Source organism: Macrosteles quadrilineatus, unplaced genomic scaffold, assembly GCF_028750875.1.
Source record: "Macrosteles quadrilineatus isolate MER2022 unplaced genomic scaffold, UCM_ALF_1.0 Scaffold_6__1_contigs__length_79288215, whole genome shotgun sequence".
Taxonomy (NCBI): Eukaryota; Metazoa; Arthropoda; class Insecta; order Hemiptera; family Cicadellidae; genus Macrosteles; species Macrosteles quadrilineatus.
In genome coordinates, this window is record NW_026542599.1 from 67826683 (window position 1) to 67843129 (window position 16447).

The 16447-nt window shown below is 33.0% G+C and overlaps 3 protein-coding genes across 3 annotated transcripts; 2 read left to right on the forward strand and 1 right to left on the reverse strand.

Annotated features, from left to right (window-relative positions):
• The first annotated feature begins 768 nt into the window (after window positions 1-768).
• LOC128997601 (leupaxin-like) lies at window positions 769-1716 on the forward strand. The gene has a single exon (XM_054423240.1). The coding sequence runs from the start codon at window positions 769-771 to the stop codon at window positions 1714-1716; it is 948 nt and encodes a 315-aa protein (XP_054279215.1).
• Window positions 1717-2359: 643 nt separating this feature from the next.
• Window positions 2360-2755, forward strand: LOC128997602 (leupaxin-like). Its single transcript, XM_054423241.1, has one exon. It carries the CDS (start codon window positions 2360-2362, stop codon window positions 2753-2755), a length of 396 nt encoding a protein of 131 aa, XP_054279216.1.
• A 322-nt stretch (window positions 2756-3077) lies between these two features.
• Window positions 3078-13027, reverse strand: LOC128997157 (uncharacterized). The gene is made up of 4 exons (XM_054422744.1): window positions 12866-13027; window positions 6260-7275; window positions 5230-5458; window positions 3078-4456 (listed from the first exon to the last, which is right to left on the reverse strand). Exons 1-4 carry the CDS (start codon window positions 12921-12923, stop codon window positions 3717-3719), a joined length of 2043 nt encoding a protein of 680 aa, XP_054278719.1. The 5' UTR covers window positions 12924-13027; the 3' UTR covers window positions 3078-3716.
• Window positions 13028-16447: the final 3420 nt, after the last annotated feature.

Sequence of the window (16447 nt, forward strand, 5' to 3'; positions counted from 1 at the left end):
CGCACCACTCATCTCCATTCATACTTAAAATACCTACCTACCTTTGTATGATTGCCATTTCAATTAAAAGTATAAAGTAAAAATTAGGGCCTATAAAGTATTTGAATTATCAACAATTTGTGGAAAATCTATAATATTTAGGCTCATTTTGTAATAAATGGAAAATTAAACTGCCCACTACTTTGTTGGTCAGCGTTTTGTTCTGAACCCGATTAAAAAATATCTTCAGTACGACAGTAGCTTTATTGAGCTTTTTAAAGTAACTGGTGGTCACCAAGCCTTTTGAATTTATTTTTAAGAGGGGTTTAAAATAAAGTGTGTGGTTTAGTCTTAAAACTTTTGATGTTTGATAATAATATGAAGTAGACTTTTCTATTTTAATTTGTGTACGGTAAACTATTAGATCTAAATAAAAATTTTTTACTCCAATGAATCTAAACTTTATGAATAAATGTATTTTATATTTTGGAGAATAACTAAACTTTATTGTTTAATGTAATGAACTCTGTCTATGCTATTAACACAAAGATGGTGTATGACCATTGTTATTATCAGGCATTGCAATGTAAAGTACATAATCTAATGTAAATTCATGAACAAAAATTCTTTTTTTTCTGTGTTATGAAATAGGAAAGTTTATTGTCATTTTTGTAAAAACATAGTCATGGTAACGAATTAGAAATAATCAGGAAACCAGAATTCAAGTTAGTGCAAGACAAATTTCAAGTATTATAAATTTGAAAAACCCAGTTAGTTGCCGCAGTCAAAATGTCTTCAAAACACATATGTGCCCATTGCAACAAACCTATCAACGAGGCAGTGGTAGTTGCACTGGGCAAGAGTTGGCATAAGGAGCATTTTTTGTGTGCTCACTGTAAACAGCCGCTGAAAGATGCCAAGTACATACAGGAAGACGGAAAGCCGTACTGTGAAAAAGACTGGAAGGCCCTGTTTCAAACACCGAACCAACCTAAGTGTGCACAATGCAACTCGCCCATCCAAGACACAGTGGTAACAGCCATGGGGAAAACGTGGCATAAAGATCACTTTGTTTGCACCCACTGCAAAAAACCGTTCAAAGACTCAAAGTTCCTGACAGAAAACGGACTACCTTATTGCGAGGCAGACCACAAAGCTTTGTTTCAAAAAGGAGGCTCGAGTGGAGCGATTTGCGCTCAGTGCAACAAACCGATAGCAGACACCGTAACGCAGGCCATGGGTAAGAGTTGGCATAAAGAACATTTTGTGTGCACTCACTGCAAAAAACCGTTCAACGGTTCGTCATTCTTTGTCCAGGACGAGAAGCCGTATTGCGAAGACGATCATAAAAAACTCTTCCCGTCTGGAAACTGTGCTTCCGGCTCCAACCCTTTGTGCGCTCACTGCAACAAACCCATCACAGACACGGTTTTGACAGCGCTCGGTAAACATTGGCACAAAGACCACTTTGTTTGTGCTCACTGTAAGAAGCCCATCACAGAGGCAGAGTTTAGCACCAAGGACGGCCAAGCTTATTGTGAGAAGGACTACACAGCACTGTTCAGGAAGAAGTGCTCAGGATGTGGAGAGCTGATAAAGGATACAGTCCTGACTGCCTTGGACAAGCATTGGCACAAACAGTGCTTCTCCTGCAATAAATGCAAGAAACCCATCAACGCACAGCAAGGGTTCACAGAGAAGAATGGGATGCCTTTCTGTATGGGTTGTGGAGTGTAGGCTCATCTAGTGTAAAGTTTTGGATAGGGTAAAATTGGTTAATATATCTTATTGAGAACCTGATTCTATTTTTTTTTCTTTTTTTTCTGAAAATGTAGACACAAGTAGAAATTAGAAAAAAATTAGTACAAGTTGCAACTTAATATCTAGAGTTTTTTACTCTTTGAATATTCAAAAAAAGCTGTCACCACTCTTTTAAAATTTAATAATCACTACAATTATTATTGTGTTTAAAAACTGTACAGTTATCGAGTTATCCAATAAGTTTAGGATAAAATTCAGGTGAACGGGTTTTCCTGATGAAATGTATTTCTTAGCGAATGTAAGATAAATCTTTGTAAATGCATAGTTTCTCTAACTAAAACTTAAATCGTAATTGACAGGGGACCTTGAGCTTCATGACCTGTGAGGAATGTGTTCAACTGAATTTAAACTATTACAACCTAACGCTGTTTGGAATTCATCACTAGAATTTAGCTATAACGTCAAGACTGGTTTTATGCTAGTCCAGTGGTTGCAGTCTTTTGACAGGTTAAATTCCCATAACTTGTACAAGCAAAATCCATAGTAACAAGTGTAAAATTATGAAACCATCAAATAAGGAAATACAAATTTCAAGTATTGTGTAAAAGCAGAAGAGGCAATGGCTACCGAACAACGTTCAGATATCTACCAAGCTTCTGACGTACTTGAGATCTGCTCTCTCTGCAAGAAACCCATCACGGACACGGTGTTGGCAGCAATGGGCCGAACTTGGCACGTTGATCACTTCACCTGTGTCAAGTGCGGAGTGTCCATCAGGGAGAGTGGGTTCTACGTGGTGGCAGGCAAGCCGCACTGTGCAGACGACTACAAGAGACTCTACGGTAAGAAGTGCTCCGCCTGCAATCAGCTGATTGACAAAACAATCTACACAGCATTGGACCGACACTGGCATCCCAGCTGTTTTGTCTGCCGCAGGTGCAGCAACCCGATTTCAACCAAGGAGTTTGTAGAGAAGCGTGGCATACCTTACTGTATAGATTGTAGCAGGAGATAACTGGTATTGTAAATAACAACTTTAAAAATAAATTTGTAACAAAAGAGTGCTTAACTAGTTCCAAAACGTTGTCTATGATTTTGAATGATTAAAACCAAATGATTTTTTTGAATGATTTTGTTTTTTGGTTTGATTAAAACCATGTGGCTGACTTGGGAATTGTTTTGAAAAGAGATCATTCAGCTAGCTACCCTGAGAAAGATATAATTTTTCCTTTCTAAATGATACTTTTTTTAAACCACAGGCTTTTTTGAGGAGTTTAGGATTACAATTTAAATTAGTTATTGTAGAGTCAATATTTTTGATTAACGAATAAGAATCATTAGTTAACAACCTATTTTATCATACTTTATTTTGGCGTGTTACATGAAAATGGGGTTTACCTTTATCATAACTGTACAGCACAAATTTTTATCCATACACTTTTTATAATTTATGTTTTTCAACCCTTCTGTTTAAAATCACTACTAACATTGTTATAATACTGCAGGTTTTTCCTTTAACGTAAAAAATATGTCAATTAAATAAAATAAACTGGAGACTACATTACAGAGTTTACAAGCATTGAATACTTCTACATTATATTTGAAATGTAAAACAATATTTTCTAACTGTTTTGACTTGTTTGAGCTTGTTGTTACTTGGTTTGGTTTTAGTGTACATTTAATAACAAATTATTGTGGGTTTCACTGATTAATTAACCTAATTAAGATAGATGTAGATAACCATTTTGAGTCTTGGACAAAATCATTAGATTGGTAATCTTTTACTTAAACATTACCCAACTGTTCCACTACAGGATAAAGTCCAAGAAGAAAAAAACTAGTTCAATGTAGACCAAACTTGTTCTAGTTTCTCTGGCCAACAATCAATTTCAACGAGTGACAATAATTGTTTGTTTCCTGACTGACACACAGATTAATGAACCAATCACATCAATTGACTAATCACATCTCTGAGCTCACAAGCCGAAGGTATCCAGTCGAGGCAGGTTTTCATCGACGATTGATTCTACGTTGATTTTATCTAGAATTTCCTGTATTTTCTCCTTCAAAGGTTGTTCCAGAGTGTCGACTATTATGTGCCGTATCAGTCTTGGGAACGCGTTTATTATTCCCTCGATCATCATAGTGAGTGTCATCGGTTCGTTCATCTTGACCTTTACCCATCCCAGTTCAAGGTCCAAGTCGAACAGTTGTGGTTTCTTCCTTACATCCAGAGATTGGTGCACAATCGCCCTGACTTGTAGGTGGTCCACGGTGAAGTTGGTTTTGCCGCTTTTCACTATTCCGAATGTTTGTCCACTCCATTGACACTGCCCAGAGAGTTTTCCTGTCATTACGTGAATGCCGATTTCAATCACTCCCGCGTCCATGGATAGCGACAGATTGCCGACCCGGTGGAAACGGGACAACCCCTCCACCCAGAAGTCTGTGATGTTGACGTACACCAGACCTCCAAGCAAGAAGGTGTGGTCGTTGATGTTATACGGGTCGTAACCGGCGTTCTTGCAATACCTTCGCCCCTCGGAGAAAGCTAAATCCACGGGGTTCACTTTGTTGATGAACTTTGTCGAGAACTCTTTGAGTTTCTTGTTGACGTCGGTTCTGATGACTGAGTTGACTCTCTCGAGGATTTGTGGTTTGATGCTGTTGAACAGAGCGTCCCCCACCGCGCTGACTGCTCCTTGGAACATGGAACCTGTAAATCAAATCACTTTTGTAAAACTTTATTTATGTTTTGGGAGTCTCATTCACCTTACCTTACCAAGGGTTGGTATTCATCTTGAATCAAGAACTAGTTAGTTGTTAAACAAGCCACTGAATATAGTTCATTGCAGGCATAAAGAGTCATAGTCAAGTGGTTTGAGCGTTTCCCTCTATTTTCAATAATTGCTGATTTATTACGGAGAAAATTTGGTTCTGGATAAAGTTATCAATTTCTTATGCTGATGATTACTAGTTAGTGATTATATTTTATGTTTTTGACAACAATCAACAATGTTAAAGACAGAACCGAGGTATGAACACTCCTTAAACAAAAGGAAACATAAAAATCATTAAAAAATGTAACTTACGTATGCATAAACAAAACAAAATATTTATAGTTCTTCACAATACTAAATTTACCTTTTTACTTTACATTAGAAATAGACACCTTTTAAGAACTTAAAACAATTTGGAAAATGGAAGATGTTGGCAGTAAGTCTTAGTCATATGTTATTTATTTATTTTATTTTGATTGTTGTTTGTTTATGTTTTGATTCAGTTTGTTTTGAGTTGTGGTGAATTTAGTTTCATGATGTTACAGTCAATAAATTTAGTTTAAAGAATATATGTGTTAATCTATATAAGCAGGGGTTTTAACCTTGACAGTAAAAATCTTAGAATTTAAATCAAGTTTCATAAAAAAACAGTACTAGTAGTTTCAGTGGATAGTACTAGTTTTAAATTTCAATGGCAAATGTTACGAACCCAAGAAGCCGAGGTTTTTGAAGTCTATTCTCATGTCCTTCGTAATCATGTCCATTTGAGAGTCAGCGGCTTCTAGATATCCTTCAGCAGCTGTTTGGATCTCAGCAACGCCTTCTGAATCTACATCGAGAAGAGTGACATTGAACGGTCCTGCCGCTCTGGTGAAGAACGATCGTAGAGTGTAATTGCCGAGAATCACCAATCTCTTCATGTGAAGGAGGATGTATACCTAAGAAACAAGTTCAAATTTAGTTGAGTTAAAAGTCACTTCTTGTGATGAAAGATCTACTTGAAAAGGAGTACCTATTTAGGTAATACTAGTTCTTTTTTGCCGAATTGGTTTTAGTATACTGTTCACTTACCATGGGGGTAACTAGAAAAATATAAGTATTTCAAAATATTCCGGCACCCGTTTTGTATCAAAATATTGCTAACGTTTCGGTATTTTTGCAACACTATACAGTTAGCAGCTAGTTTCTGGTCTTTTTATGCACCTGATAGTTTGGTTGAAAATTTATTTTGAATTGTGTTTTTTAAACTGTGTTGCAATTAATTGTATGTATGGGTTGTGTTTTACTTAGCCTACTCTGTATTTATTTGTATATAGTGTGTTCATTTATTTATTTGTCAATACTGTGGCAAAAAATATTGTACGCAATTAATCCGGGATGATGTTTACGGTATGAAATCCCACGTGAGGCATGCTTGTAATTGAACCCCTACTTTTCAGCCTAATTGAAGATTCAAATATGCCATGGTTATTATTATATGGTTATTGATTGAAAGATTATGCCATTTACTCTAAACAATTACAAGAATTTAACTGAGAATAGAGTTATCATGAAGTATCGTAAGATGTAACTCTGTATACAACCAAACTGTGTTGTAACTGAACAATATTTCCCGATGGTTATATTTTTCCCCTAGAAGTTTCTCGGGCAACAACAGTGTTTTTAAAGCCCAACTTCTTCATAAATATAGTTATGCAACAACATAGCTTACATAACGATTGACTAGTTAAAATATTTACCTGCATTCTGTCCACATCTGTGTTTATATGTTCCACCGTAAATTTGGAAAGGCCGTAAACTTTCATGTCTTTGAAATCCATCGTGCCGACCGAGAGTGATTGCCTGAAGTCTTGCATTGTCATCGGCTCTGGAAAAAAGCTCTGCCCTGGAATTACTACTTCTCCGACCTTTTTGTAAGTGATCAGAACCAACCTTATCTGGTCGCTTAGTTTGTTCACTTTGTCCATTGTAAACTCTATCATTGATTTTTCTTTGTTTTCTGGCGTAGCAGCTTCAGGCGTCGCAGTGCTGCTTGGGCTGTAATATGGAAGTTCCTCATCGTCATCTTCTGAAGATGATTCAGGTGTTTTCTCTGATGTTTCACTTTCAGTCGTCGAAGAAGATTCAGGAGTGGTACTAGGATTTACCTCTGTGGTTGTTTCAGATTCAGTTTCAGTGGTCGGTTGAGTATCGGTTTCAGCTGTCTCAGTCGTTTCGCTAGCCTCTGTTTCTGTTGTAGTTTCAGCTTGGTCGGTTTCTGTTGTGCCATTCTGTTCAGGCTCTGTGGTAGGTTCAGGATCTTTCTGTGTGGTTGTTTCAACAACAACAGTCGGTTCTGGATCTTCTTCATTGTGATTTTCTACTTCTACAGGTAAAACTGGCTCTGAATGTAAGGTCCTGTTTTTTTCTTGTTCGTTATTTTTTAATGTCTGATTATTTTGTCCTAACGAGTTTACAGAGTCGGATGTAGAATCTAGAGATCGTTTTACTACTTTCTTTCCCTTTGTTTTCTCGTTACTCTCTGAACTTGAACTTGAACTGCTTGAACTGCTAGAGCTTGAACTTTTTGTACCGTTTGAAAAGGTTTTAATTTCTTCACTTGACTCAGTCTCTTGGGAAGAACTTGAGTCTTCTTGGTTGTCTTTAGATAGAATAACGGTTGAAAGAGTGTCCACTTTCTGCTGCAAATCATTGACTTCTGATTTATCCAAAAGTTCTTCGTCCGCTAGTTTTCCATCTTTTGAGAAAATTGCAGCTAAAAACAAAAAAGAAAACTTAAAATTTCAAAAAGAAATGTGTCTTAAAATCAGTACATGCACAGAATCAATTGCTTTCTTCTCAATGGTTAAAAACACGTAACTTACAAATTTGTTTGCAAAATATCTTTGCTACAGCAAAATACCACACAGATAAAGCCATCTTTACCAAAAATGTTATATTTATTAACATTCAATGACGTATCTCGACTTGCCATAAACCTTGAACTATATATATTTTTTGTTTTTTAATAGCTTAGTTTATCAGTTCTTGAACTTGACATACTTAGATTATCATGAATAAAATATATGTGTTTAGTAGGTACAGTAACACCATCAAGCCAAAATAATCCACATTTTATTCTAAACAGAGGAGAAGATAAATCTCAAAGAAAAGATTTATAGAGAGAAAAATAAAAAACAGGGGTTAAGTTTGTGTTTTACATTGTTAAAAATTTTCTTTTAAAATTTACCAACAGGTTAACACCATATTTTTTTCTAAATGTCAAAAGATATTCAGTATCAATAACGGTAGAGAATAAATCAAGAGTTCAATGATCAAAAGATCATGGAGCTTGCTTAATTTAAATTTCACAATATTACTGATTTCCCTTCAAGTTTACACAACCGATCAAAATTCAAGAAAACATTAACTATTAAACCTAAATATTCATGAATATCGATGCTGCATTGAACAGAGATAGGGAAATTAAATATTCCCAACCCAATTAGTTGTTATACAAGTTCACTATTCACATTTATGTACTTTATACTCACGATTGTACTTTACACTAACCAAGCATGAGGACTGACATAAGCTCCTAAATTAAGATATAAAAATACCAATAGTGCAATGCTTCTCTTATTGAGTAAATATTTTAGCTAATTTGATCCAATTTAACTTAAAGCCGGAAACAGCAAATTTTGCATTCATAAAGTTACAAATTTAAACCTATCGTGGCACTTAACATAGTTAACGTCTATATATTTAGCTAAAAAGTAGAAAATAATTTATAAATATGTGGAGAGTATAAATACTTGTGAGATTTAAAACAAAAAATGTGGGGTGCATGCAATTGATAATAATACATTAATTCAATAGTTGGAGGTAATTGTAAATCATCTATTGCATGCACCCCACGTTTTTCGTTTTAAATCTTACAAGTATTTATACTCTCCACATATTTATAAATTATTTTCTACTTTTTAGTGCGTTAAAAAACGTTTTGTTTTAAGAAGTTTTTTATTTATAAATTATTTCTATTCATCCACACCCATTTTCAATCCAAATAGAGTTTTCTGGAAGAGGGAGTTGGCAGTACTGGCTCAAAAATAAATTATAATTATAGATAGATAGACATTGTTATATTGTAGCACAGAGAATAGACCATTTATGGGATGGTCTATTGTTGTGATTGTAGTCCCCCCCCCAAAAAAAATATTCAGTTTTTTTGCTCAGGATAAAAGTGTCTTGAATGTCAACAAGTCTATAATAGAACCATTTTACATAACATGAAGTTCTTACAACATAGATACAAAATTTAGGAAAGTGTAAAACTACAACTTTTTGGTATGGTTACCTTTCTCAGTCATATTATCACACTGCTCTTAAAATTAAAATAATAACAAAATGTGTAGATGTTAAATGATCAACAAATGGAGCTAAACAAAATACACTCATATTAATAATCTTGATTCCTGTAGACAATTTTGCATTGCATTGGAAACATATTCATAATAAACTAACCTAAACCTTGTAAGGAATACCTTACAAATATACCAAATAAATCTATAATGACTCAATATCTTCTAATAAGATTTTTAGACTAAAACTTGTTTTGTAAGTAACTAAAGTGATATGACCTTATAAAAAACTGTAATGATGTACGGTATTATTATTGCACATGGATTGCATTATAACTTTATCTTTTGTGTTTGTACTTAAATCTAGGTTGCTTGATTAGCTGCATTACAGATAAAAATTGTCACACAGGAAACAGCTGAGTTTACAGCTTGCTTATCAACATTGTTTTGATTAGTCATAACTCTTGCTTGCATGCATGTTTTCCATGGCTTATCATATAAAAGACATGAATCATGCTTTACTGGATATTACTATATAGACGTGGTTACCGTATTAATATGTTCTTGCTTATTTTATCCAAATTTTAGACATTGTTGATGCTAGTTTGGGCTAATATTTTAAACATTTTCTAGATAATAATACATTGTTTTATGTAATTTTAAAGTAATAATTAAGGTGACTGAAATAATTTGAAACGGTAAAAGTTTGTAAGTACCAAATATTATCAGCACATGGAAACAAGGCTTTTTTTATGTGAAAACTATAAATCCAGCCTTTTTTGATTTTTTTGTAACCTCTGCAAACATATTCTCAGAATAGATACATGACAAGATAGATGTAATATTTGTCTTTTTTACTTGGTTTTATTAAAGTAGTTTTATAATTAAATACATTAAAGTCAAATTCAATAATTAACAATACAGGTAATCATATTGAATCAAAATATGTTTTATGGATGGTGCTTTGATGTTTTTTTCTACAAAATATTTACTACTGCACTGGTTCTATATACAATCCTATTTGGATTTGTAATTCGTCCCGGTTTTTTGCAACAATCACCAGTGAACCAATAAATTCCCAGTGTCCTAAAAGGAACTCTCAAGACAGTAAATTCTCACATATTCTAAAAATACCCCCGCCGCAGCAAACCTGCAGACTTAGCGAATTTCCATCTGCCTGATTGGATTTAAACTAAAATGTCTCCTTAAAAATATCACATTTATTCCCTATTTAAACAGAATTAGTTTAATGAGTACTTAGGTTTGCTGCAACAGGGAGGGTAAAAAAGTTTTTTTTTAATGTAAAATATTAAAAGGTACTGTGGTTTGGTAAGAAATTAATGTATTTTCCAAATTTTATCAAAATATGTTCATAAACAAGCAAACTACAACAGTTGACTTATTCTCCATAAGAATAACATGGGAATTTTAAAATTACAATTTTTTTAATTTTCTCCGTAACAATTAGGTGCATAATAACGCTTCAATATACTAAATTATTTGTTTTTTTAAGCTCTACAAAATGGTTTAAAAAGAAATTGTGAAATTTTGTATTTTTAGTGTCAAAAATGAGAAAAACCTATTTTTACCCCATAAAACACCCCATAAACCCCCGTTCCCATAGTCCGATCATGCTGGTTCGCGAACTCATTCAAGTTTATCCCGCCTTACACCTTCAAACCAAATTTTATCAAAATCAGACAAAAATTACTCAAGTTATCGTGCGGATGGACACATATATATATATATATATATATATATATCTATATATAGATATATAAAAATTTGAACGAATGGTGTTTTTGGCCTCTGGGGACATCAAAATGAAAAAGTAAATCGGTCTCGGGCTTAGGTCTTACCATGAGACCTACGGTAATAGCTACTTCCCTATAGGGAAATTCGCTAATATAATATAATAATACTAGAGCTCGATCCGTGGTCAAAAACTCAACCAAAAATATGTATTGTACAAAATTATCTATTTTCACACCACGCTGTAAATAAAACATGTGATTGGAATTTCTTAATTTTTTTATATTTTCTGTGTATTTTTTTATTTTCTCTGTTTATTTTGTTGTTATTTCGTCACCAACATGGCAACCCATAAAAATCGATGTTAATTTATTTTGAATTTTAAATTTATTTTTTGTGCTTATTTTTGAGTCTATTTTAATTCATAAAGGGTTTTTGCACATCTACAGGCAAATATATTTCTAACAATATGCGTAGATTTTCCCTGATGCACAGGAGCTGAGAAAAAAGGTTTTCAAGAAACAGCTTGTATTTTAATATATAGAACTATCCTTTGAGTTAAATCTCCATAAGAAAAGTTTAATTTGCATTTTTATTTTTGACCCAATTAACATAAATATTTTCAAAAAAAAAAAAAAAAAAAAAAACCTGCACACAGGACCAATAAAAATGTTAACCAAACAATTGCTATGACAGTTGTAAATAAAAGTAGTATTTCGTAAAATTTCCTCGAAAATGTTTTTGGAATCCAATTGGAGATCGACAGATCAAATTTCCCGGTGACGTTTGGTCCAAACTAATATTTACGCGCAGATAAGTCAGTAGCCAATCGTCACTGATAATACAAAACTGTTATTTTAACCAGCTCTTGTTGATTGTAGCTTTTAAAACACACATAGTTGGGAACAAAACCATGTTGACTCTATTGTGATATTTGCATTTTAATACAGCATTAGAATAGAAGAGAATAATTTTGTCCCCTCTTTCCTGAGAAAATTTTTGTAAAGTCGTGTGTTGATTATATCCGTTATTTATGTAACATTATGAAATTACATGAATTATCAGATTTATTTTCTAAGAAAAGTGTTTTACATTTTTAATCATAGGTACATTTGAACTAGGTATTTTTTGTCACTGGAAAAAAATTTTACAAACAATTATTTGTGAGGGATAATAATTTTGCAAGTTTAGCCTATTTGAAATCACAAAGCTGTGTGATTTTCAGTCCACTAACTTATATTTATATAAATATTTTTTAACTAAAGCAAATAAATGGGAGTATTTTGAAATAGCTACAGAGAACGTATAGTATCAATAAATAAATATATTCACAATAGGTGCAAATTGTTAGGTTTTTTTTACTTATCTAGACTTTATTAGCGAATTTCCATTTTAGGGAATAAGCTACGAGTATTATTAGGTTTTTTGTAGGTTCCTGGTCTAAAAAATGTATTTAGTAACTTTGAAAGTTCTGGTTTGGTTTTATGTTTGATAATTTATTAAAACAGGATATTTTAATGGAGTGTTTCCGTCTACAAAATAAAAAAAAACTCGTTTGTATCATGAAAAACTACAAAGTATTTTGTATCTTACACTTCTAACATAAGTGTATTTATTGGTTTGGTATAATTTAAGATCTGTTTACGTGAAGTTATGCACCTATAAAATAATTATAATATAATATAACCTATAATTAATAGTCTACCTAATTAATTATTTAAGGGGATACATAATGAATGTTGATTCAACATAGTTAACTGGCATTATTAATTTGCATATACAAATTGTACATTGATTTTTTACATTAGTTTTTTACTGTGTTGATAAAATAGGAATAACTCAACTCAAATCTCAAAAATGTTAAAACCACTTCAAAATCATTTTGTAAATTATCTTTGTGAAACTCCTTTCAATCTATCACAGTAAAATTGTTTTCCCAACTTTATAATTTATGTAATTATAACTTATCCATTGGTTCAATCACACTACGGTAGCATACATAAACCGCAAGTCATCAATTGCACGATTAAAATTCCACTGTTGAAGGGACACTAGATAAACTGCTGGTCATTGCAATAAAATTTAAAATGTACAACAATAATTAATACCAAAAACAAAACTGTTCAAAACCCATAATTGTTTCCTATTACGAGACTTTTCAAATTAAGAATTTTTACCAAAGTTTCAACAAATCATTTTTCACCACTTATAAAAATATTTATATTGCTTATAAACATATATAAAAATACTTACATGCGGTACAGTGCGCAGCTAAACACAGTAACAACACCAGAGCTCTGTTGTACTCCATGGTCCGTGGGATACTGAGGTCTTAGGTCAAGTATCTGGATCTAGATGTTGTCATTGGTGGACAAACAAATCCATTCATCGACACACTTGGCTTTGATTTAAACCGAGTGTAAACAGTTTTCTTTGTGACCCACGCTGGTTTATTGGGTATGGATGACACAGGAAAAGCCCAATTAATAATGTTTTGACTGAAGGCCGAAAGGTGGCGCTCATTGTCTCACACATTTTATCACGATTTAAATTCAGATTAATGGTGTATTGTAGGTTTTGAATAAATATTGTTTTCATCCTATTGTAAAATAATAAAATTACACTATCAGTTGTTGATTTGTTTTGCGAGTCGCTTTGGCAATAGACCTAGATAGATTGTGTAAAATAATCGGGTTTAACAATTCTTAATAATATTTTTGATCATGCAATAAATTGAGGATACCCAAACGGTTGCTATAATCTAATGAAAACGTGTTTCATCTCAATTAAATGATATAATAATTTTGAATATTTTAAATCTATATAAATAAAATTAGAGTTTTGTCTGTACATTGCTTAGAATAATGAACTTTTTGGTTATTTTTACATTTCATAGGTCAGAGAAACCGAATCAAACCTTATCTCAATTTCTGTCTGTCTGTCTGTCTGTCTGTCTGTCTGTCTGTCTGTCTGTCTATCTGTCATTCTCTTGGTAACGCTAAAATACGCACTTTATTACAACTACTCCTCAATAACTATAGCACTGTCCCGCCTGAAACTTATTTTCCAAATACTATACATATATGAGATGGTTTTAGACGTATTTCATCGAATATGAGACAGTTAGATATTTAACAGTAAACCCTTGAAAATCAAGTTTTTGTCGATTTTTGACGTGGAATTTCTGGAAGCCCATGTTAACCTTATGAGAAATGAAATTATTGAATCTTAACAGCTGTTTCAATTAAACAAGTTGGTTCTGTTCTGTGATGTTCAATAGCATTAAAGTTACAAGGATTACCAACAGGGTGCAGCACTAGCACTATTATTTCTTTTACATTTATGACAACAGCTAATTTGCAACCTGGAGGCGAGTGAGCGTAGCGAACGAGCTAACCTGAAGGCAAGTGAGCGTAGCGAACGAGCTAACCTGAAGGAAAGTGAGCGCAGCGAACGAGCTCCAACATACAGGTGAGTGAGCGTAGCGAACGAACTTCAACCAGGACGTGATTGAGCCATGCAAACGAGATCAGATAGTAAAAATAAAAGTAAGCCTACCGTTATAGGATCGACCGGCAGACACAGAGGTAATTTAACCTTTTATTGATTGTCATACCGATCCGGAACAACAAAAAACAACATAAAATGAAGCTATGTATAATAGTTTGGCCAGCATATCTTAAAATATGCAAACCAACTGCTGTTCGTTATATAAGAAGGTTTCAACTGAATATTATAAGATCCCCGTGCGTAGAACGGGTACACAGCTAGTCCCATACTAAAATAGTTGTTAATTTATTTTAAATATTTTACAAATTAAAGGACAATAGATCGACTGTGTGAAAATTGGTTTTTATAATTAATTCGTGATTGTATTATTCTTGCATTAGAAAATAAACAAATTAAGGATACCAAAAAGGCTGCACTAATTTTCTCTGCCTACCCAAAAAAGTGTTTTATAGTTATTTTATTGCGATAGTACAATTAATGTTGTGTTGATAATTATTTGGAAATCATTACTTTTAAAATCCCATGGTAAACTTAAAAATAATTTTTGTAAGTTGTTAATTTTGTTGGGAAATATTTGCAAATTGAATTACATTACATTGAATACATAAAATAATTGGGGTTCTGCAATTACTCATTTTATTTTGATTAAAAATAACAGATTAACTGTAAGGTGACCATAATCTTCTGAGGGTAGATAAACACGTTTAATTGTTTTTATTGCAACTAATATTTAGTACCAATGGCGTAATAATGATTTTTATAATCAGTTGGGGTTTTTAAGTTGATATTTAAATTGAATGTTAAATTTTGGTTTCCATATTTAAAAAAAAAATAGCTAAAAATTAAAATGTCAATTGTTGGCTTTTAAATAGAATATAATAACATCATTATCATTCTTTTGCTAGTACATTAGCATCCTTGTCAAAACAAATTTTCTGAAAATATCTTCTAAACAAGTCTTAATTAACTGAAGCCAAAATATTACTGTATTAGGTACTATACCAAACTCCAAAAGTATGATTTAAATGTAACGTTTAACACTATATAGATCAATACACTACAGAAGTTGACAGTTTCGGTGTGTATGTCTGTTTGTCTGTATGAATGTTTGTTTGTCTATGTATCTCTATGTATGTGTGTGTGTTTGTTCACGTGAATACAAAAACCTCTAAAATTTTTACACATATAGATTGAATGACCACGAATTTGATGAATTTAACCATAATTGTCTGTGCTATTAACATTATTACATTTATGTCCTTATAATTCTCACAGTTAACACCCAACTTACTTTAATACATATTGCTCTATTTCCTGTTTCCTTTTGTTTCTTTACTGATAAAGTAATTTATTATTTTATGCATGTGTTCATGTTAATTAAACGTTTAAAACACAAATTGAACTGTACAAATGAATAATAGTTTTCACCACAGTATACTAATGTGAGATTGTATTGGCTGCACTACAATTAGTGGAAAAAAATTTCAGCCATAAATAATTGTTCAAAATCAAAACTACCTCAAATTATTGTTCACAGTGAAAAATAAGTTATGAACATCATCTCAAAGTATTAGGTGCTAATAGGGTAACAGTTTGTTTTACAATGGTTAGGAATGTGCAACACTTCTAGAGAATTTGCATCAGCATAAAATAATACAAAGGTGTAGTGTGTGTAACATAACCTTACAGATAGCAGCATCCACAGAGCTGCTGAATCAGTCAGCTGATACAGTTTCATCTATCTTATATTTCTGTACAGCATTGGATAAAAAGATCAAATGTCCAGTAAAAAGTGTAAAATACTGTACAATTCATCTATCTATCTATCTATTATCTATCTATATTATTAACTAGCTGTGTACCCGTTCTACGCACGGGGATCTTATAATATTCAGTTGAAACCTTCTTATATAAAGAACAGCAGTTGGTTTGCATATTTTAAGATATGCTGGCCAAACTATTATACATAGCTTCATTTTATGTTGTTTTTTGTTGTTCCGGATCGGTATGACAATCAATAAAAGGTTAAATTACCTCTGTGTCTGCCGGTCGATCCTATAACGGTAGGCTTACTTTTATTTTTACTATCTGATCTCGTTTGCATGGCTCAATCACGTCCTGGTTGAAGTTCGTTCGCTACGCTCACTCACCTGTATGTTGGAGCTCGTTCGCTGCGCTCACTTTCCTTCAGGTTAGCTCGTTCGCTACGCTCACTTGCCTTCAGGTTAGCTCGTTCGCTACGCTCACTCGCCTCCAGGTTGCAAATTAGCTGTTGTCATAAATGTAAAAGAAATAATAGTGCTAGTGCTGCACCCTGTTGGTAAT

Excerpts from the sequence above, each read along its gene's own strand:
- LOC128997157 (XM_054422744.1), bottom strand. The coding sequence starts at position 12,923 with ATGGAGTACAACAGAGCTCTGGTGTTGTTACTGTGTTTAGCTGCGCAC. Across the intron at positions 5,459-6,259 it reads CAGATGTGGACAGAATGCAG|GTATACATCCTCCTTCACAT; the intron begins GTAAATATTTTA and ends CTTGTTTCTTAG. Across the intron at positions 4,457-5,229 it reads CAAAAACCTCGGCTTCTTGG|GTTCCATGTTCCAAGGAGCA; the intron begins GTTCGTAACATT and ends TTTGATTTACAG.
- LOC128997601 (XM_054423240.1), top strand. The coding sequence starts at position 769 with ATGTCTTCAAAACACATATGTGCCCATTGCAACAAACCTATCAACGAG.
- LOC128997602 (XM_054423241.1), top strand. The coding sequence starts at position 2,360 with ATGGCTACCGAACAACGTTCAGATATCTACCAAGCTTCTGACGTACTT.